Source organism: Macrobrachium rosenbergii, chromosome 24 (assembly GCF_040412425.1).
Source record: "Macrobrachium rosenbergii isolate ZJJX-2024 chromosome 24, ASM4041242v1, whole genome shotgun sequence".
Taxonomy (NCBI): domain Eukaryota; kingdom Metazoa; phylum Arthropoda; class Malacostraca; order Decapoda; family Palaemonidae; genus Macrobrachium; species Macrobrachium rosenbergii.
This window is the reverse complement of record NC_089764.1, coordinates 14,482,388-14,504,558: the sequence shown is the minus strand read 5'-3', so window position 1 is coordinate 14,504,558 and position 22,171 is coordinate 14,482,388. Positions and strand designations below refer to the sequence as shown.

The following is a 22,171-nucleotide window of genomic DNA, read 5'->3' as shown; positions in this document are numbered from 1 at the left end:
AATCATGATAAGTGCCAAAATTTCAACCTTTGGTCAACTTTGACTCGACCGAAATGGTCGAAAAATGCAATTGTAAGCTAAAACTCTTACATTCTAGTAATATTCAATCATTTACCTTCATTTTGCAACAAACTGGAAGTCTCTAGCACAATATTTCAATTTATGGTGAATTTAAAAAAAAAAAAAAAAAACTTTTTCCTTACGTCCGCGTGCAGTAAATAGGCCGAACATCTTAGAAATTCTTTCGTCACTTTGTCGTAATGTTTGCACCGTTTTATATTAGTCGTTACATAAAGTTTTATATATGAAAACGTGTGCAATTTCATGTAGAATACAACAAAAAATAACTCATGGTTGTAGCTTTTATCAGTTTTGAAATAATTTCATATAAATCACGATAACTGCCAAAATTTCAACCTTCGGTCAACTTTGACTCGACTGAAATGGTCAAAAAACGCGATTGTAAGCTAAAACTCTTACATTCTAGTAATATTCAATCATTTACCTTCATTTTGCAACAAATTGGAAGTCTCTAGCACAATATTTCGATTTATGGTGAATTTTTGAAAAAAATTTTTCCTTATGTCTGCGCAGTAACTCTGCTGAACATCTCAGAAATTCTTTCGTCACTTTGTCATAATGTTTGCACCGTTTTATATTAGTTGTTACATAAAGTTTTATATATGAAAATGTGTGCAATTTCATGTAGAATACAATAAAAAGTAACTCATGGTTGTAGCTTTTATCAGTTTTGAAATATTTTCATATAAATCACGATAAATAGAAAAAATTCGACCTTCGATCAATTTTAACTCGACCGAAATGGTCGAAAACTGCAATTATAAGCTAAAACACTTACACTCTAGTGATATTCAATCAATTACCTTCATTTTGCAACAAACGGGAAGTCTCTAGCACAATATTTCGATTTATGGTGAATTTTTGAAAAAAACTTTTTTTTTTACGTCCACGAGTTACAAATTCATGCATCATTTTGTGATAATATTTTCTCTGTGTTGCTTTGATCGTTTTACAATTTGTTATATACCAAAAACATCGCAATTTAGTGTATAATACAAAGAAAATAAAAATAACTCATTAGCTTGAACCGTTTTGCTCCCAGTGCGATTTGTATACAATTATATATGAAATTTTTTTCGCGCTGTCATATATTTCCATATTTATATATGATAATGATATTTTTTTCCATTTCTGATGGTTGCATACTAAACTTCAGGCAATGTAAATAGAGGCTCAGCATTTAAGGGTTAATAACTGCCTCACCATACTGAATGGAGGAAAGGCATAAAGTTCTTTGTTTGACCAGTCCTGCAAAACTGCATTGTTTGCCCATGCTAGAGGGTCCAGGACTGGTGAACAAAAAAGAGGGAGCCGATGGTTCCTGGAGGGTGCAAAAAGATTCTAACATAGGTTTCCCCCATAGTTTCCATAGATTCAGACAAACTATTGGGTCTAACTTCCACTCTGTGGGGAGAACTTGTTTCTGGTGGCTTAACTCATCCACTAGAACATTGAGCTTCCCTTGTATGAAGCAGGTCACCACTCTGGTTTTGTTTTGAACCAACCAGAGAAGGAGGTCCCTTGCCGTCTCATACAGGGAGAAAGAGTGTGTCCCTCCGTTTCTTGATCTGAATGTACTGCCACTGTCTTGCTGTGTGCTTCTGAAGCACAGAATTGAAGGCCGAGGTGTATCACCTTTAGCCCCTTTACGTTTATGTGCCAAGATCTCTGTTCTTGGGACCACGTTCCTGAGATCTCTTTGCTCCCTAGTAGAGCTCCCCAACCTCGATCTGATGCATCTGAGAAGAACTCTAGGTTGGGATTCAAAGGGAGAAGGGACTTCCCTTCTGTCAGTCTTCTCTTGCAATTCCACCACCGTAGATCCTCCTTTATTTTGTTACTGGAAATACAAACGTATCTGGGAACTTCTTCCTGTTCCAGCTGGCTCTTAGATAATGCTGAAGAGGCCTCATATGTAGCCTCCCCAGAGAGATGAACTGCTCCATGGACGACAGAGTGCCCAGAAGGCTAATCCATCTGTTGGCTGAGCAAGAGTCCAGTTCCAAAATCTTGCCTACTGTCTTCAGGCATCCTTCCACTCTTTGGGACTGGGGAAGCCCGAAAATTCTGAGAATTTATCCTCATTCCCAAATACTGAATCTCCTGAGAAGGACTCAGTTGCGAATTCTCGATTTATGAGAAGGCCCAATTCCTGAGCCAGGAGAAGAGTTCTGTGAAGGTCCTCCGTACATTGTCCTCTTGATTGAGAAACTAGCAGCCAGTCATCAAGATAAATGGATATTTTGATCCACATCAGATGAAGCCACTTTGCAAGGGGGGCCAGCACTCTTGTGAACACTTGACTGGCTGTCCACAGACTGAAACAAAGGGCCCGAAACTGGAACACCTTGCCCTTGAAAACAAACCTGGGGTACTTTTTCAAAGCAGGATGTATTCGTATGTGAAAGTACGCATCCTGCACGTCGATGGATGCCATCCATTCTCCCTGGTGAATGTATGCAAGAACTGTCTGGTTTGTTTCCATCTTGATAGTTGTCTTTTGTACAAAGACATTCAGGGCGCTGACATCTAGTGAAAGTCTCCAGCCTCCTGACGACTTGAGTACTACGAAAAGACGGTTGTAGAATCCCAGAGAGTAAATGTCCTTTACCACTTCTATGGCCTCTTTCAGAATGAAAGACTTGACTTCTTGTGAGAGGGTTGCAAACCTCTTTGAGCCTGGTGAGTAAGCTGTCAATGGGACAGGTGTGTTGACTAAGGGAGGTTTGCTCAAGAAAGGAATACTGTAGCCCTCCTTCAAGTCAGATACTATCCAGTGTTCTGCCCCCTTCTGCTCCCAATGCTCCCAAAAGAGGAGTCGTCTTGCTCCTACTTGTGTATGGGGGACTAAGTCCTCATTCCTTGGAGGAAAACTTAGAAGAGGATTTCTTGATGGAGTGCTGTGTAAAACGGGCAATGGTTCTCAGTCTAGGGTACAGTCTGGATCTGCCGCTCTGAAAGGGATGTGTCTGCAGCGGTGTCAAAGGTCTGGGAGTAAAGGCGGGAGACTCCTTAGGATATCTAGAAGACTGAGATAAGAGGTCCTGTGTACTCTTCTTCTGAAGATCAGTAGCAATATTCAGAACTGTAGCTTGCGGAAAAAGATGCGTCCTGTCTAAGAGCGAGAAAAGAAGAGCTGACCTCTGAGAAGGCGTTACCCCTTTGGATGTAAAGGAGCACCTAAGTTCCCTTTTCTTGAGCACATCCATGATGTAAAGAACAGCTAACTCCTGGGAGCTGTCTCTTATACCCTTGTCAATACAGGAAAGAATTCCCAGTCAGTCTGATGAAGAATCTTGAGGCAGCATCATACAGTCTCTGATCTTGCAAGCTAGAGCACCTACAGCCCAGTCTAAAAAGCTCATAACTTTGAAGACTTTAAAAATGTTCTGTAAAAGATGCGCTAACTCGGAGGCAGAAAACATAATCTTCGCCGAAGTAAACGCAGATCTCCTAGCCTAGTCTACCAGCCCTGAGAAGTCCCCCTGGGAGGAGGCAGAAACTCCCAAAGACGGAGCTTCCCCTGTGGCATAAAAGCGATAAGTTACTCGCAAGAGTCTGGATGGCAGAAAACTGAAAGTCGCTTTGCCTTGGTCCCTCTTCTCTGCGAGCCACCCTTTCACCTCACTCAGCATGCTTTCATCACTGAAGAAGAGAGGACCAACTTGGGCAACTTAGAGGAACCAGCAGTCTGAGCCTCCATAAAAAATGCCAAAGCAGGAGAGGGGGGAGTTGCTAGAGAGAAGAAGCTGGGAAATGTAGTCAGCAGAAACCTCAGTAAGGAGGCATACGCCACTGATGATGTGTCACTCAGTGCCTCCTGATCAGCTACGACTTCTTCCTCAGAAGAAACGGGCAACAAACATGACTCTGCGGGTGCCTGGGCAGATGAAGGAGCCTTCTTAAGCAGATTCAAAGTACTGTCAAGTTTACCTTGGATAGGACTGATGACTGCAGGAGCTGGCATACTAGACAGATGAGCCTGAACACCAAGAGATGCTTGCACAGGTAAATGCTCAGATTGTGGAAAATCCAAAGAAGCTTCGACAGCATGAGTGCCTAAAGCAGAAGTTTGCTGGGTAGGAAGATGAGTGGGTGTGATGGGCACTCCGAAGTCACAGGAAGCACGGGCGCCAGAGAAGGAACACTTGGGAGCCAAATGACAAACATCGCGCTAAAACATGAATGGGAGCTGATGTACGCTTGGGTGCTGACTGATGCAGTGAAGCTACTGGGTGCTCAACTACTGGAGGAAGTTACGATACTGCTGGGCAATCGGGCTCCAAACGACGATCCTTGGCAAATGATGAGAGCCTATGAGATACCTGGAGCTTCGGTGTCAAATGGTGATCCTCAGCCGAGAGATTACCATAAGAAAACCATTCCGGGCTGTCCCAGTGACTACAGGAAGGGCACTCAGGATCCTTACTCCTCTTGTAGGGCACAGGAGAAGAGTTCATGATGTCTACTGCACGCCTTTTCAACGGCCGTGACTTGCCCGATAAAGCGCCACTGATGCCTTGGGCTTAGTTCCTCAGAACTAGAAGACATACAATGCACATCCACTTTAAGGCCTTTTCAATGACCTCTGGTTGCAGTCTGGGGTACGTCAAAAGACTGAACCAAGGGGGAGGGAGCTGCTCATGGGCAGACCCCACCGACCTCCCTTAGGCTACCAGTTAAGACTTCTCCCAGGTGCTGGGGAGTATGCCATGACCTTGGCCTAGGAGAATCGGCAGGCTGAACAGCCACCTCCTCCACTAACACTGCAGGTAGCACTGGGCACTCTGAATCATCTTTATTCTCCATTAGCACTTTTACTGATGCAGCTAACTGGGCGATTGACTCCACTATCAACTCGAATCTCTGTCATTTTTTTACTCAAGACTGGCCATGGTGTTGGGATCGGAAACATGAGAGCTGGGTAAAGGAGAGGTTTGAGCAAGTACAGGAGACGGGACAGGGTTCACACGGAAATAAAAGGAACATTCGTGTCTGATTTAGTAGACGAATCCTGACTACCCAGTTTACTAACCTCCCTAGCAATCACTTTCCTTATTTTGTCCATAGCAAGTTTTTCAAGTGTGAATTTAATGTTTTCCACTTATTTAAGTCTCAGTCGGTACATTCTGATTCCTGAACAACTCAAGCCACAGAACATGTTTGTCCTCTACAATCAGCACACACGGTATGAGAATCATACGATTCCTTAGTCAGTCGTGTACTGCAGCCTTTGCTGCAATACCTAAAACTAGAAGCACTAGTATCAGACATTATGAAAATTCAATTAACAAGTCCAAAACATAGGAAAATGGTCATAATCCAATGATAAGGACTCGCCTATCACTAAGTAATAATGCCGCAAGGCTTGCATAAGAATACTCCATCAACTGACGAAGAAACATCAACCAGGAAAGTACGAGTTCCAATTTCAACCAGCTGCCAACCACTGGACTTCAACCATCAACCGGCAAAAACAAATTGAGCTCTTTGCTAAGTTGTTCCTCTCTTTCCCCCCCAAAATGGGTGGGGCAAGTCACCTACCCCAAAACAAATGAGCACGACCCGCAATTTTAAAATTTTAAGCTGCCGAATAAATGAAACTAATAGCTATCTAATTACTAGGTAAGTTACTTAAATAAAACAAATTTTTTTCATGTCTATCTAAACAATAGAAATTTTACCTAAATGTCAAAACATAAATATTATGTACTTTATCCAGAAAAAAATTCCATAGTACAGTACTATTTTCAAAATAATATACATAATTTTTTGTACTAAAATATGAAAAATTTGCTTATATATGAAGATTGATATAAAATTCTCTCAAAACAAACACACTATAACTACTGCTGTAAAATTCCTCCCTACTATTGTTTGATTTTCTGACTAATTACTTTCTGCAAACTGGCATAACAAGAACACTGGTTATTGTCAACAGCAAGTACCGAAATTATTTTCATATAATTCAAAATTAATAATCTACACAAATAAATCTTTAAAACAATTCTATGTTATTATATTTTTTAGATGTCATGCTTTCTCAATAAACTTGATTAACCCTTTAACGCCGACTGGACGTATTTTACGTCGACAAAAATTGTCTGTCAGGTGCCAAGTGGACGTAAAATATGTCAGCTACAAAAAGTTTTTTAAATATTGGCGGAAAAATACTTATAGGCCTCGTTTGCAAAAAATTTTAAATCACTCGCCTTGAGAGATGCTGGGAGTTCACGGATCAAGCTGTTGTTTTGTTTACAAGCAATGACCCAGTTGCGCATGCGCGAATTTCTTTCTTATCCCAAAAGAAAGCATCAGCTAACTCTGCTGAAAATCTCAGAAATTCTTTAGTCACTCTGTCATAATTTTTGCACTGTTTTCTATTAGCATTTACATAAAGTTTTATATATGAAAATGTGCGCAATTTCATATAGAATACAACAATAAATAACTCATGGTTGTAGCTTTTATCAATTTTGACATATTTTCATATAAATCATAAGTGCCAAAATTTCAACCTTCAGTCAACTTTGACTTGACCGAAATGGTCGAAAAATGCAATTGTAAGCTAAAACTCTTACATTCTAGTAATATTCAATCATTTACCTTCATTTTGCAACAAACGAGGAGTCTCTAGCACAATATTTTGATTTATGGTGAACTTTTGAAAAAAACTTTTTCCTTATGTCCGCTCTAACTCGCTAAAAATCTCTGAAATTCTTTAGTCACTTTGTCATAATTTTTGCACAGTTTTGTATTAGCCATTCCATAACATTTTATATATGAAAATGTGTGCAATTTCATGTAGAATATAACAAAAAATAACTCATGGTTGTAGCTTTTATCAATTTTGACATTTTCATATAAATAACGATGTGCCAAATTTTCAACCTTTGGTCAACTTTGACTCGACCAGAATGGTCGAAAAATGCAATTGTAAGCTAAAACTCTTACATTCTAGTAATATTCAATCATTTACCTTCATTTTGCAACAAATGAGAAGTCTCTAGCACAATATTTCGATTTATGGTGAATTTTTAAAAAAAACTTTTTCCTTACGTCTGCTCTAACTCTGCTGAAAATCTTGTAAGAGCCTGACGCCGTCTCTTCCAAACACGTGTGTTTGTCGTCCATCGGAGTTGACTAGACAACATGAGCGTCTCCTTTTCTTTCTCTAAAGGAACACGATTTCAACCATACAATATTTCCATCTGTTTCTCCCTAACCATTGTTGTCTTGATGTATGTACAGTCACCACTACTTGCATTGCCATGCAAGCATTCTAATCATGTACTCATAATGTTCCAACGAATCTTCTGTATCAAACTGTGTGTATGTTTCTGTTTGTGAAGACGCCAAATGTCTCACCACTCCGATGGACGACAAACACACGAACACACACGTCACTTTGTCATAATTTTTGCACAGTTTTGTATTAGCCATTACATAAAGTTTTATATATGAAAATGTGTGCAATTTCATGTAGAATACAACAAAAAAATAACTCATGGTTGTAGCTTTTATCAACTTTGACATATTTTCATATAAATCACGATAAGTGCCAAAATTTCAACCTTCAGTCAACTTTGACTCAACTGAAATGGTCGAAAAATGCAATTGTAAGCTGAAACTCTTACATTCTAGTAATATTCAATCATTTACCTTCATTTTGCAACAAACAAGAAGTCTCTAGCACAATATTTCGATTTATGGTGAATTTTTGAAAAAAAACGTTTTCCTTGCGTCCGCAAGCTCTAACTCTGCTGAAAATCTCAGAATTTCTTTAGTCACTTTGTTGTAATTTTTGCACTGTTTTATATTAGCCGTTACATAAAGTTTTATATATGAATATGTGCGCAATTTCATGTAGAATACAAAAAAATAACTCATGGTTGTAGCTTTTATCAGTTTTGAAATATTTTCATATAAATCACGATAAGTGCTGAAATTTCAACCTTCGGTCAACTTTGACTCGACCGAAATGGTCGAAAAATGCAATTGTAAGCTAAAACTCTTACCAATAATATTCAATCATTTACCTTTATTTTGCAACAAACGGGAAGTCTCTAGCACAATATTTCGATTTATGGTGAATTATTGAAAAAAACTTTTTTTTTACGTCCACGCGTTACAAATTCATGCATCATTTTGTGATAATATTTTCTCTGTGTTGCTTTGATCATTTTACAACTTGTTATATACCAAAATCATCGCAATTTAGTGTACAATACAACGAAAATAAAAACAACTCATTAGCTTTAACAGTTTTGCTCACAGCGCAATTTGTATACAATTATATATTTTTTTTCCCTCTGTCATATATTCCAATATTTATATATGATAATTTTTTTCATTTCTGGTGTTTGCATACTAAACTTCAGGCAATGAGAAAAAAAGGAGCCAAAAATGAACTCTTAATCTTAAAAACTAAGCGTGCTGTGATTTTTTGAAAAAAACTTTCTTTCCGCTTCGGCGCTAACTCTCAAACCCCATCGGCATAGGGCAGACACTTTTGTAAATAGAGGCTCGGTGTTTAAGGGTTAAATAACTTAATTTTGAAACATCATCTACATTTCATCCCTACTGGTGTTGTAAGGTCATACAGGCCAAGCAGTCATCACTACATGGTCAGGGGTGCCCAGCCATTTAAATTGCAAGAGGCATACTGATGTGGTTATGATTCAATCAACAACTACACCTATAGTAACATAAAAAAACAAAAGCAAAACCATTCTGCTTAGAAGATTATGGGATTCTGTCTTTTTTGTTTCCATGAGAAGAGGGCTGATTAAAAATGCCAGAAATTTCTCATAATTCAAAAACCAACTCTTTACAAGCAAATAAGACTTCCTTTTCCATATAACATCGAAAGGAACTGAAGGTTGGATATTATTAGAGTGACTAAATTTCAAACTCGCATCATCAACTTATATTCTATAAGAATTCTTTACAGCAACAAATCCTACATCTCCCTCAGACATTAAGTCACAACTGAATAAGCAACATAAATTCCCACTTTATCAACCAACATTTGGATCCATAATTTTGGAGCTGTTTCTCACATACTGAATTTCCCGAAAGACTACATCAGTGCACCCAAACTGGATTTCTTCATGTCTCCCCCTGCTGAATGAACTCTTCAAATAAATATGACTTACCAACTAAAGGGAAACAATGAACTCCTAAACATCTTCAATTTTTATACTACTATAAATAACATACCTTATCAACACCTGAGGTAATTTTCCTCAAATAAGAGTGAAAAGACAAATGCTTGATATTTTGCTCTTTTAAATAAGCCTCATCCCAGGGATCCAGTGGAGTACAATGAATACACTTGCTATTTATACCATGATGACACCTGAAAGTAAAAGAATTGTGCACAGAGAGGTGAAATTAACCTTCAATAATTCCCAAATATCAAGCTAATGTCAATAAAAAGCTTTCTGGCTAAGGAAAGAGATGCTTCTACAAGTAAAATTTATTCAAAAGCAATTTCTGTAAGTTTACTACAACTTCCTCCAACTTCCTTTTACAAACCTTCATAGTAAATATGACATTTTTATAATAAAATAAGGTTTTATATATATACTTACCAAGTAAGTACATAGCTATTAGTTTTCTACTTTACGGCAGCTTTAGATTTGAAATTCATGGTAGGGCTCTATTGTTCTGGTGCAAGTAAGTGCCCCGCCCACTTCTGGGGGAAGTATAGGTACAACATAACTGAAGATCTGTTCATTTATGCCCTTTGTCCATGCGCAGGGAGGCGGGAGGGCTCCGATCACATAATTACTCGGTAAGTATATATAAAACCTTACAGTAAACCCCCCTATTCGCGTTCTCATGATTCGCAGACTCACGCATTCATGGGTTTCTCTGTGGAATATGTCTAGCCATTATTCGCGGAAAATTCGCCCATTCGCGGCATTTTTCACTGAGAAATATTCACTAATTACTGTATTTTCATATAATTTTCATGAATAAATGCACTTTTTGTGATAAAACTACTAAAATACTCAGGTAGATGCATTTTTACAGGGTTTTTCTGTGTTTAAACTATCAAAATGGGCAGTTCTAAGTGTTTTTAGAGGGGTTTTAAGTATTCGTGGACTTTTAGCTATTTGCGGCGGGGTGTGGGACACATCCCCGGGAATACGGGGGGTTCACTGTATTTTATTATAAAAACGTCATTTTTATACAGTCGACCCTTGTTAAGACGGACTAACGGGGGGGGGTGTCCATCTTAGCCGATAGTCCGGTTTAACCGGTGGTATCTATATATATATACCTATAAATACCTATAAATATACTGTATTTCATTATTTTTATAAAGAGTATGGATAATAAACCAATACAGAAATGTTTGAATTAAAGCTCATGGTAAAAGATGAAAAATGAAGAATAAAACATGATAAAAATGATAGAATTCAGCCACATATGTAGATGCCTAGGCCGAGACATGAACGCATAATTGTTAAGTAAAATGAAGTGGAGTCTCTAAAATGAAAAGTATAATTTTTTCCTTTTTTCATGTTTTTTACATTTTAGTTATTTATTCATTATAGTTTATTATCATCTATATTAATATACTGTTAAATAAATGTGAGATGATTAAGATCATCAGTAATAAAACAATGGGGCATAAGTTCGCTAACACATTTTGTTTTCAACAAAAGCATTCTGTAAAACACAAAAATATCCATGATCAAAATAACTGTAATTCAACTTGTGAATTTTAACAATAAGTAAGACTATACAATATATTTCATCATATCGATCTTGGAGAGGGTTGTTTTTTATTGTTACTGACGTCGTCATCAGTTTGCAGTCGTAAATCTGATGACAGTCTGGGATAGGATTCGCAAGCGATGATGCATCACCACAACAGACTGTTGTGGGATTTTTCATACCACTATACAGGCAGTCCCCGGTTATCGGCAGCCTCGGTTACTGGCGATCCAGTTTTATGGCGCTTGTCTAGTGACGACAATAACCAGATTTTCGTCGCTGATAACCGGTTATCAGCGTTGATCGCCTCTTATCGGCGGCGCTGATCACCGGTTATGGGCACTACTAACCGGTTATTGGCGCCACTAACCAGGGATCAGTGCTACTATCGCCGATTTTCGGTTGTCGTCACGCCGTCAGGAACGGAACCCCGCCGATAACTGGGGACTGCCTGTATTAAAGTTAAAATTATTGCCGAATTCATGTTTTCATGAGGAAATAATTATATAAAGCAAATTATTGAGTAATTTTTGCCATCAGCAATCAAATAATCATGATCATGGTAACGCTCAAACTTAGTGCCGTCACGACATATGTCTATAAATAGAACAGAAGTAGAGGGCAGTCATTGGCTAGCAGATCCCCATGGCAACCAGCCAGCCAATCAGGTTTTAGCTGTATTCTGTCTGAGAGAGAACTTTTGCTCAGAGAAGCTGACAATGACATAAGTGCGTGTGTTTTGAATACAATACATAGTCTTTAATAGTGTATGTACTTTACTGATTACATGAAGAATAGAATGAATTCCTTCTTATTACTTTGAGTGCAAAATTGTTGGTTCAGAGATTCTTCTGCAACAATATATATATATATAATATATATATATATATATATATATATATATATATATATATATATATATATATATATATATATATACAAATATATATATATATATATATTTATATATATATATATATATATATATATATATATATATAATGGATGCATTTTAACCCACGGCCAAACGTCCTGTAGTCCTTAAGTTTGCTCAATGAGAATAACTTATTATCAACCAAAAAAAAAAAAAAAAAAAATCCTTCAAAATATATATGAAAATATATTATTTCGAGATATAATTGATATTAAAGGACGTTTGTAGCTTACTGACTGAATATGAATCACGGTGATGTGATAAAAAAGTCATTTTTTTTTTTTTTTTTTATATATGATATATATATATTATATATATATTATATAAGAAGGCCCATAAACACTATTTGGGTTGAAACCATTAGTGTTTTATGGGCCTTCTTATATTCATATATTACACTGTAGTATTACAGGAAAAGACATTCATATATATATATATATATATACATATATATATATAATATATAAAAAAAAAAAAAATATAAAATATATATATATATATATATATATATATATATATATATATAAATATATATATATATATATATATATATATATATATATATATATATATATATATATATATATATAATATATATATATATATATACAGTTATGTGAAAAAAACGAATATCACTACATTTGTAAACAAATCATAGCAATGATATAAAAAAGGAAAATAAAAGGGAAAATTTTAGTTCACTTATATTTTTTCAATACTTAGACATTTCTCCATTATATACAGCTTTTAACCTTCTTGGCATTGAATGTGTTAAATCTTTATATTGCATCCATCTTAAAATATATGGCATCCTTCAATTTGGGAGGGACGTTTTCTCATCATGTATGCCCAGCAATTATGGGTTTTTTTTATCACTGGCCAGTCCATTTCTGAATATTAAACTTAAGAAGGTTTGTGACCTTGTGAAATCGGCAAGGTGCTCCATCTTGCATAAATACACGCATGCCCAAAAGTTCCTTGTATGGGACTAATTCATTTTCCAATATCCATTATATATATGGGAGAAAATATAATATATATGAAACATATACCATCACATATGGATCACATGACTGTGTATTTTGATGCATATAGATCCTTGGGGCTTATATGAATATAGATCATCGCTAAAAACTACCCTTTACTTTTCAGTCCACTTCAAATATGCAAAAGCCATCCTTTTTTTTTTTTTCATAGGCTTAGTGAGGAGTGGCTTCTTTGCTGCAACACGACATGGGGAGACCAAGGTCTTTCTGTAATCGACATGTTGCATCAGAAAACAGATCAGGGTTTTATTCAAAATGGTTGATGGATGTTCCATAACAACTTTTAAAATGTTATGTTTTATGGGCCTCCTGAGCCTTTCTTATTCAGTGATGAATCACTGTCTTGGAGTATTACAGGAAAGACATTCTTGCAATAGCTGACATTGACTTGCCATAGGGTCACAATTTCTGCTTTCTTATAGTTTATATATATATATAAGAGTATATATATGAATATATATATATATATGATAGCTTGAGTATCACTGAATGCATTAGAAATATGGTACCAACAGCGAGACAATACAGGCTGCCAGACGAACGATAAATTGGGAAAATATATATATCGCAAGAAAAGTATATATATATATATATATATATATTTATATATATATATATATATATATATATATATATATATATATATATATATATATATATATATATATATATATATATATACATATATATATATATATATATATATATATATATCACATCACACACATTTTTCTCTCTCTTTCTCACATCATTTGCCACGTAAACACAGACAAGTACGTTGCATAGAGGGAACTGGCAATACATTCTCTCTCTCTCTCTCTCTCTCTCTCTCTCTCTCTCTCTCTCTCTCTCTCACGTCATTTGCCACGTAAAAAAAGTACTGTTCAGTAACTCAGCTTTTGTCTTTGTAAAGTTTTCCTTTGTCATGTCTTTTCTTTCCTGAAAAACATACAAAGCATTGTACTGTATCTACCAGTCGGGCAGCAGATAGGTGAAACTGTTAATGCTCAGTGATTGGCTACGATACTTCCTACTGTTCCAACCAATAGCGTTTCTTAATGACGGTATGCATCGTGCACAAGTTAAATTGGTTACAATTTCAGTTTAGTACAGTATAAATACAAAACAGTATATAAAAAATACAAATATAAATGAAGTTTTTTACAGTATTTACCTTTGGTAAATAAAAAGGAAAACGGTACGCAACGAGTGGAGGAACAGTAACTATCTTAAATCGTGGTTGAACATTATGTATTTTAAATCGACTGACCCTCTTCGGTGTCCATCTTATCCGATATCTGGATTAACGGGGGTCAACTGTATGTAACTTACCAAGTAATTACATAGCTGAATCCCACATTGACAGGAGGTGGGACTCATGGACATGTACTACTCAAAAAAACATTTATAAATGAAAATGAATTTGAAACAGATACAAAGCCAGCATTGTGGAAATGCCTGATGTAACCTTAACTGATGAGAGAGCTACAGCAGGAAGATACTACCTCTTGGTCGTTGCTCATTTCGACCTGTAGGGGCATGACCAGCAATGTCAGGAGTTGTCCCTACTTTAGTGGGAGCTTTGCAGTCAGGGAGCACTCCTGTGACTTCCAAAGCAAAACAAAACAAGTGCCCTTGCCCTGGGCATGATATAGAAAACTTTGTTACCTGTATACCAAATTAAAAACAATACCCTTCCATTAAAAGAAAAGATTGGTGGGTACTCCAGGTACCAAGTATCCCCAGGCTTCCTAAAACTCGACGACCTTAAACAAGGCGAGGAGACAGAGGAAATAGAAAAAGTACTTCTACCCCTCGTTCCCTAGTGCCATGCCAGTCACGGAAAAAGGACCTAAAGTACTGTAGTCTTCAAATAATGTTTCCACATCATGTATGTAGTGGTTGGCGAAAACTGATCGACACTTCCAGTAAGTCAAATTGGATGATTACAGATAGGAAAAGATTGCGATTAAGAGCCAACGACATGGCTACTGCTTGAATATCATGGGCTTTTACTTTAAACAAGGGTAAGGCATCTTCCTGAATACCCAAGTGAGACTCAATAATTACATCTCTCAAGAAGGAAAGAGCAATATTGGGGAGAGGAAGTGTTGGGCTTTTAACTAAACACCAGAGGTTATGAAAATCCCCTCTGATCTTCCTGGTTCTTTTGAGGTAGTGTTTTAACACCCTCACTGGGCATAACTCTCTCTCTTGGTCTGAAGGTCTAAGTGTCCCTGTAAGACCCTTGGTAGTGAAGGATCAAGGCCATGGGTTCGAAGGGTTTTCGTTCTTTGCTAAGAACATGCATACTGCATCTTCTTGAGAGAAGCCAACTTGCTTGTGACTCACTGATCCTTTTCACTGTGGCCAAAGCGACCAGAAAAAGTCTTCCTACATAAGTCCCTGAATGATTAAGTGTGAAGTGGCTCAAACAGGCATTCAGAGGGATGAAAGCCATGTAACAGAGTAGAAGAGAGCACAAGAGAACTGGGAGTAGGAGAAAATTTGGTCACAGGTATCGAAAATACCGGTTTAGGTGGAGAAGACACTGATACCCTAGCCTCGGCTCTAGCAGCGGCCTTTCCCTATCCTTTCCTAACTTGTCTATATGAGAAGTTAAATTTTTCCATTTACCGTTGTCCCAGTCTTTGCAATCCTCACGTCAAGTCGGGAGACTAAATTTGTCCTCGGCAATGATAACAAATAGAATGTAAGTCATATTTAGAAGATGCCAACCTAGTATTGCAGCCCTTGCTACAGTACCGGTTACTAGAAACACTGATGTCTGACATAATAAGTCAAAATCAATTAAAAGTCGAACTAAGCTTAACAAAGCAAAGTAATTTAGAGCAGAGGCTACCAAAAGTGCAGAATACTGCACTTCACCAAATCCTTTGATTGTAAGCAACACCATCTGGTGAACAATCCTGATAATCAAAAACAAAGCTGCTTAACAACGATGTTGGGTCTTTGAGCGGCAGAAACAAACAGAGGTCTTCAGCTATGCTGAACCTATACTTGCCTGGAAGTGGGTGGGGCACTTACCTACACCAAAACAACAGAGGGCGTGGGGCACTTACCTACACCAAAACAACAGAGCGCTACCGCAAATTTCAAATCTAAAGCTGCCGTAAAGTAGAAATTAATAGCTATGTAATTACTTGGTAAGTTACATATATAAAAATCAGTGTATCCTAATTTAAATATTTGTCACAAATATTCCTAGTTGGCAAAAACTTGTGCAAGAACAAAATCAGGGTGCAGTTAGAAACATCCACTTTTACTGGATTCTGTAATTTCATCTGCTCCATTCTTTCTTGACTTAATTGGCCTCTTCCTACAAGTTTAGTTCCTCTACTAGTTTCATAGCTATTGCTTGCTCAGATCTCAGTCTCTGAGGTATCAGTTTTGTCTACCAGCCTCCAGGCACCTCATTTATTTCTACATGTTCAAAAGTATTAAGGTTTGAAATTAAATAACATCCTTCTTAAGTTCCTAAAGCCAACCTTTCTCTTATTTTTCTCCTTGGCCTACCTCCCATATTATTTGGAATGGTCCTTTGAGCAGCAGAGCACTTCCTTTCACAATGCATGGAAAATGACAATGCATGTGTTTGCAGTGGTGAGGAGTATGGTTATGTTTTTTGTAACATCATGGACAAGAGCATGAAATTTGTCACACAAAGCTTCTAGCTACCTCTATCTTTAAATAAGCTAAAGGTTCAAAAATGAAAAACTTCCAAATTTTTATAAGCAGTTCAAAACACCAAAGTACTATGATACAAGTAGTTTAATGAGACCACTGAGTCACATTTCTAAATTATCATAGAGGCTGCCTAAAGGATTTAGTCTTTAATAAGGAAAACAATGGATCAGTAAAGATAAATTAATTACAAAAATAGTTATGTAGCCAATAAAAGGCTAAATTTTTTATTCAAAAGAAAAAACTAATACCACACCACACAAGGATATGGCTTTAACTGAACTTCATGTACTCAGAATTTGTAAAAGCAAGCTGGTAAATGGAGTCCTGGATAGGCAAAATTATTGATTCTGTGCTGGTAGATATGGGAAAGTCATGGATAAGCAACACTATTGCTTATGAGCTGTAGATGTGAGAGAATGGTGGATAAAAGTGACCACAATTGCTTGCGTGAGTTTTATTTAGAAGTTCATTAATCATTTTATTGTTCTTGAAACCTGTTCCAAAATGCATTTTATACAACATAATCCTATCACCCATATATGCCCAAATTTATGGCCTTTGAATGTTCCATACATAGCAAACTTTTATAAAACAGGGAGAAGAGGATTTGTAGTAGCAATGGCAGATGTGTTGCTTGTTGCTTCAAATATTCACCACCCACTTGGTTTAATTTTTCATGGTGTGAAGTGTTAACACCTGACCACAACTCCTCGGATTGTTTCCTTCAATGCAGGATTGCTGATGTTCATCACTAATTCCATTAATCCTTTGACTTCTTTTCATGTAAGGCATTAAATTTCCGCCTTTTATATCATCTTCACTTCACCATGATTTTTTATAATAGCATAATACTAAATTTAACAGCAAATGCCAGTTTCACAGTTATACTTACTATGTGTATTATACCTTATGCAGTATGTATTCAAGTGGCTCTACTTTGAAGAATGTCCAGTTTCGAGATTTCTATCCACTGTAACGCCCAAAATATTTAAATCCTAACAAAAACCGTATGTCAGGGATAGTCTGCTTGATTAGTTGGTTTTCTAAACTATCTCAAGATATGCAATATTCTCCCCTCCCAAAAATTTTAAGGTGTAAGTCACATGTATAAAATGTACTTGAATAAAACATCAAGTACATTTATATTTTCAGCTAAACATCATTCTCCTGAAACCATTTGTATTCAAGTTATCAAGTGATATATAATTCAGAATAGGTCACAGGGCATTTTGCAAGTACTGTACAGTAATATGAAAAGCCAGTATTATAGGTAATGTGTGTTCTATAGCTTAAATACTAAGTAATTTACTTTAGTGTTAAGTAATGGTCAACAACCACCTTATAAAGTAGATAAGTTAGGGTAAAAAATATTCACTTACAAACTATGCTGAAAGGATATCTTCAAGTTGTATCTAAGAAAAATAAAAATCTAATTAGAAAAATTAAAGTTAAGAGATAACAAGTAAAATTGAAAAAAAAATGAACTTACAGCTGTGCATTCCTTTTCCGACTAATTCTTCCATCCTGTTTTTGAACTGTCAAATCGACATCATCCTCAATCACAGAACTTTTGATGCTGTTGGCAACTACTGGTACTTCCCCAGGTGCTGGAAGCTTGCTGGTACTGCTGTTACTGGAAACACTTGTAAAGCTATTGTTAACCTGTGAAGTGCTTGGACCACCTAAAATAAAAAAAAAAAATGAAGATTATCCAAACCAAAGTACTGGTATCTATATAACTTATAAACCCTCAAGACCAAAGCATTTCACGCTAAACACTTATGAACATCCTGATAAATGACAATGAAAAATGTTCTTCCAACAGTTAGGTAATAAGGTGTCAATCAATTTCTGAAATTTTATGAAAAGTAACCTTACTCTAACCAGTACATTCACATTAATGCAGTGGTACATAAACCTTATCTTTGGATACTGAATGGGGTGGTAGTGGACTGAGGTTTTTCAGCACCACAATATTTTTGTAATTCTATGCTAACCCTGGTGAATAACAAAATAGTTCAGTACAGTATTAATTTTTGAGGTGAAATTTACCCACTATAATTAGCTTTATCTGTGGCTACTTGGCGTGGGTTTGATGTGTTAAAACTGATACAATTGTTAATGAACACTCCCAATAATTACTCCCCCACCCTTTGTAGGGTGGGGGATCACACAGCGATTGTTATGGTTGTTCATTCTACTCGTCGGTCAACATGGCTGGTAGTGTAGACAAGAACTCTAAAAATTTTGTTTGTTTTCCCGAGTTAACGATTGGATCGTATGGTTTTTGGTCTGTGTTTGGTAATATGGATTCTTCTTCTCTATCTTCCTTATCAAAACCTATTATATTCTGTAAGGTAAGTTATAGACCAGATTCAGTAATTGATGTGCGTATGAGTAATTGACTTACATAGTGTAATAATTTGCTTAATTTTTATTTGTGGCCTTTTTTAAAGTAAATTACTTTCAGTTAACTTCAATTTAATTTTCTTTTTGTGCCACAAGAAATGCTGGTTAAGGTTCTTCTCACTCCCACCGAAGGTTGTTATTATTTAAGTGGTACCTCACCCATGAGAGTTGTTTTTTTCTCTTTTCATGTAATTATTTGGCTGAATGCTTGTTTGGCGATTCCCCGTTCATTGCCTCACATTTGGTGGGGACCGTTGGCTGAGGATGAAGGCAGTTTGTATTCGGCTCTTTATCGTGGAGGTTTTGCTGACCGTATTCCTGCAAGACATCAATATTCTGGAGATTTTATTCTGTCTGAATGCCTTGCTGCATTTGAGGGCCCCCTTTTTCTCTGTACTTCAGAGGACGTTGCCTGGAGACGTTGTTGCAGCTTCGTCCCTTCTGCCTGCTTCGGCAGGATGCCATTCCCGTGCTTTCTGGAGGGCACTGCCTGTGCTCCCCTATATCTACTATTTGCTTTGCATCCTTGGACTCGCCTGTTGCCCTTGGAAGGACAGCCCATCTTTCCCCTTGTCCTGTGGGCCTTTGTCCTGCTAACCTCTGGAGTCATGAAAATGCCTGATTCAGTTTTGATAGCTGGTAAGGATATAAACTGTGTTCACTGTATAAAGACGTTGCTGACGTGTGTCAGTGAGCTGTATCCTCCGGCTCCAGACTCCTCGTGACTTCAGGACTGTTTCTGGACAGCCATGTGGGTGGTGCTGCCACTTCTATAAATTCAATGTGCTATCACCCTGGGTGTGGGTTAACTGATATTAACATCAGCAGGTTTTTTTAGTGATTTACTATGTATGTAATATTAAGGTTTATTTTGTAAAATTTGGGATTAAGGTGCTTCTCCCTTTCATTCTCTCCTACTAAAGTTTTCAGGGCTTTCATAGGAATAGGTTGTTTTCCTTCCTCCTCCTAATTACTGTCTCTCGTTCTATCATGTGAAAGAGTTTATTTTAGGTGAAGGGTTTTTTTGTACACCCTTATTCAGCTCTTTTTGTGGGGTTTCATTTAAGCTATTATTAATATTTTTTGTAATAAATAATTAAGATTGTTGAGCATTTTTTCATTATCCTCTTTGAGTGTTTTCCTGTGTTTTTGCTCTGTTGGTGATCTTGCCCCTTGGCTTTAAATAATTCTCTGTGGCACTGATCTTGAAAATGAAAAAGAGCCTGCTCTTGCCACTTCTTAAATCTTAAATATTTGTGGACACAGGTTCATTACAATATGTACTTACTTGCATGGATCATCGAGAGGTGACTTACGATTCTGACAACCTTTGTGATAACTACAGGATTGTTCTTTGTTGGGGGGGGAAGAGAGAATAATTGCCAAATTAGAAGAGAAAAATAGAGAGAGAGAGAATAATTACCAAATTAGAAGAGAAAAATAGACTTAGGACCTGATTATAAGAACAGTCTTGAATCTAGGATTTCATCAGAATCATTACCTGATCAAGAAGTTAGAGATAAATCTATAGTTTCTTCTTTAGTAAATATAGACCCTTCTACACCCAATTATCAGCTAAAGGGTACTAGGCTAATTTTTTTTTTTAAATTGTTTGTTTTGGTTAAATCTAGTATTGATTAGTATCTATCTGAGTTGTTTGCATCATATACATATGTGTCTAGTGCAATGGCAAGGACAGTGTCCCCTTGTTCCTTGGCCACTCCGCAGACGCAGCCTTGTCCTGTCCCCCTGGCATCCCTGCTGACAGGCCTGGTAGTCCCGGGTGTTTCCAGTCAAGGACTAACCTCTCAGGATGTTCTAGGACTTTGCACTCTGTCTCCTGCCTTTGCATTTCAGTCCTCCATGGACAGAGTTAGATCGCAGTCGCATATGACAGTTAGTACAAGTCTAGATCTTGTGTTTGACTCGTTGTTCCATGGTTATTCTAGTGATTTGTCCGAGCCAGGTAACTGATCATGTTCTGTAGTAAACTATGCTGCTGCAGCTGCCGATCACGTTCCATAGTAAATGTTGCCGTTGTGCTTGCATCCATCTCAAGGAGTCCGGAGTCCTTAGTTAGGCATTCTGTTAGTAAAAGTTCATGCCATGACTCCCTCTTGTTGATGACAGTCCAAGTTTTGATTCATCAAGGCCTATACTTTTGTGCTTTATATGGGCTGTCCTTCCCAAGCAAAGACTAAGCGTGTCAGATTTTTGCATTTGTCCATCAGTCCACAGGAAGCATGGAGGCTGCGGGAAGCTTCACTGAGCCCGCACGCCGCCTTAGCTAGGCCACAAGCTGCCTCAGGTAGGTTCCAAGCTGCCTCAGCAAGACCACAAGCTGCCTCAGCTAGGCTGCACACTGCCTCAACTAGGCCACAAGCTGCCTCAGGTAGGTTGCAAGCTGCCTCAGGCAGGTTGCAAGCTGCCTCAGGTAGGTCGCATGCCGCCTCAGCACGGCCGCTCGCCACATCATCGAGTCCAGAGAAGAGTTCACTGTTTCTCAAGAGTCAGTAGGCCATAGAGTTTCTTTGGGAACACAGTTGGTGTCGATGATGTGTGTCTTTGAATATTATGAGGTTATGAGGGGTGAGGAGTTAACTGCGCACAAACAGGTTCATAGTGGCAGCAAGGGGACAGGTTACGCTTCTCCTGTGCTGGAAAGTAATTCATGGTTAAAGTGTTCTTTTCCCCCCAGCCATGTGTCAGCCGGGTCTTCTCCGTTGGGCCTTGAGAAAGACCTTTCCTAGTTCAAGTAGCTCAGCCTATTTGCCAGAGTGGATTACAAGAATTTTAGTGCTGGGTCTTACAATTTTAGCACTGACCGCTCTCTAAGAGGTTCCAGGTTGGGGTTTGATTATTTGCCTCTCCCTTCATTTAGGCTATCAAATTTTGTACATGGGAGGTTTGACTAGCCTATTGCTAAAGCTTTGCCTAAAAAGTTCTACTCTAAGAATCCTCTCTTTTGTCCCCCTTCCTTCTTGCTAGGAAGTCTCTAGTGTATCACACAGGCGATTTTCTCCTCTTTTCTCCTGATCTGGCAGTGGAGGTGCTTTTCTGTCCAAGTTTTTTTTTTTTTTTGACTAAGGCACTACTGCTTTAGGCAGGTTGCATTTCTCTATTCCTTAGGCTGTGAATACAGTATTCACAAGGAATCTGTACCAGAACTCCCCTGAATAGTTGAAATCTGCAAATAGTCAACACCCCCCCCAAAAACATTTATAATTGCCTATCTTGAAAGCTCAAATACCAAATTTATACT

The 22,171-nt window shown here is 37.5% G+C and overlaps 1 protein-coding gene across 2 annotated transcripts in view; it reads right to left on the bottom strand.

The window, feature by feature from the left end:
- The window catches only part of Npl4 (nuclear protein localization 4), a 109,012-nt gene that overhangs the window by 63,612 nt on the left and 23,229 nt on the right, over positions 1-22,171 (bottom strand). For both annotated transcript variants that reach the window (XM_067126220.1, XM_067126221.1), the window contains exons 3-4: positions 17,990-18,182; positions 9,304-9,442 (exon numbers count right to left, since the gene is read on the bottom strand). In XM_067126220.1, coding sequence (XP_066982321.1) covers positions 9,304-9,442; positions 17,990-18,182 — 332 coding nt within the window. The remainder of the gene's footprint in view (positions 1-9,303; positions 9,443-17,989; positions 18,183-22,171) is intronic.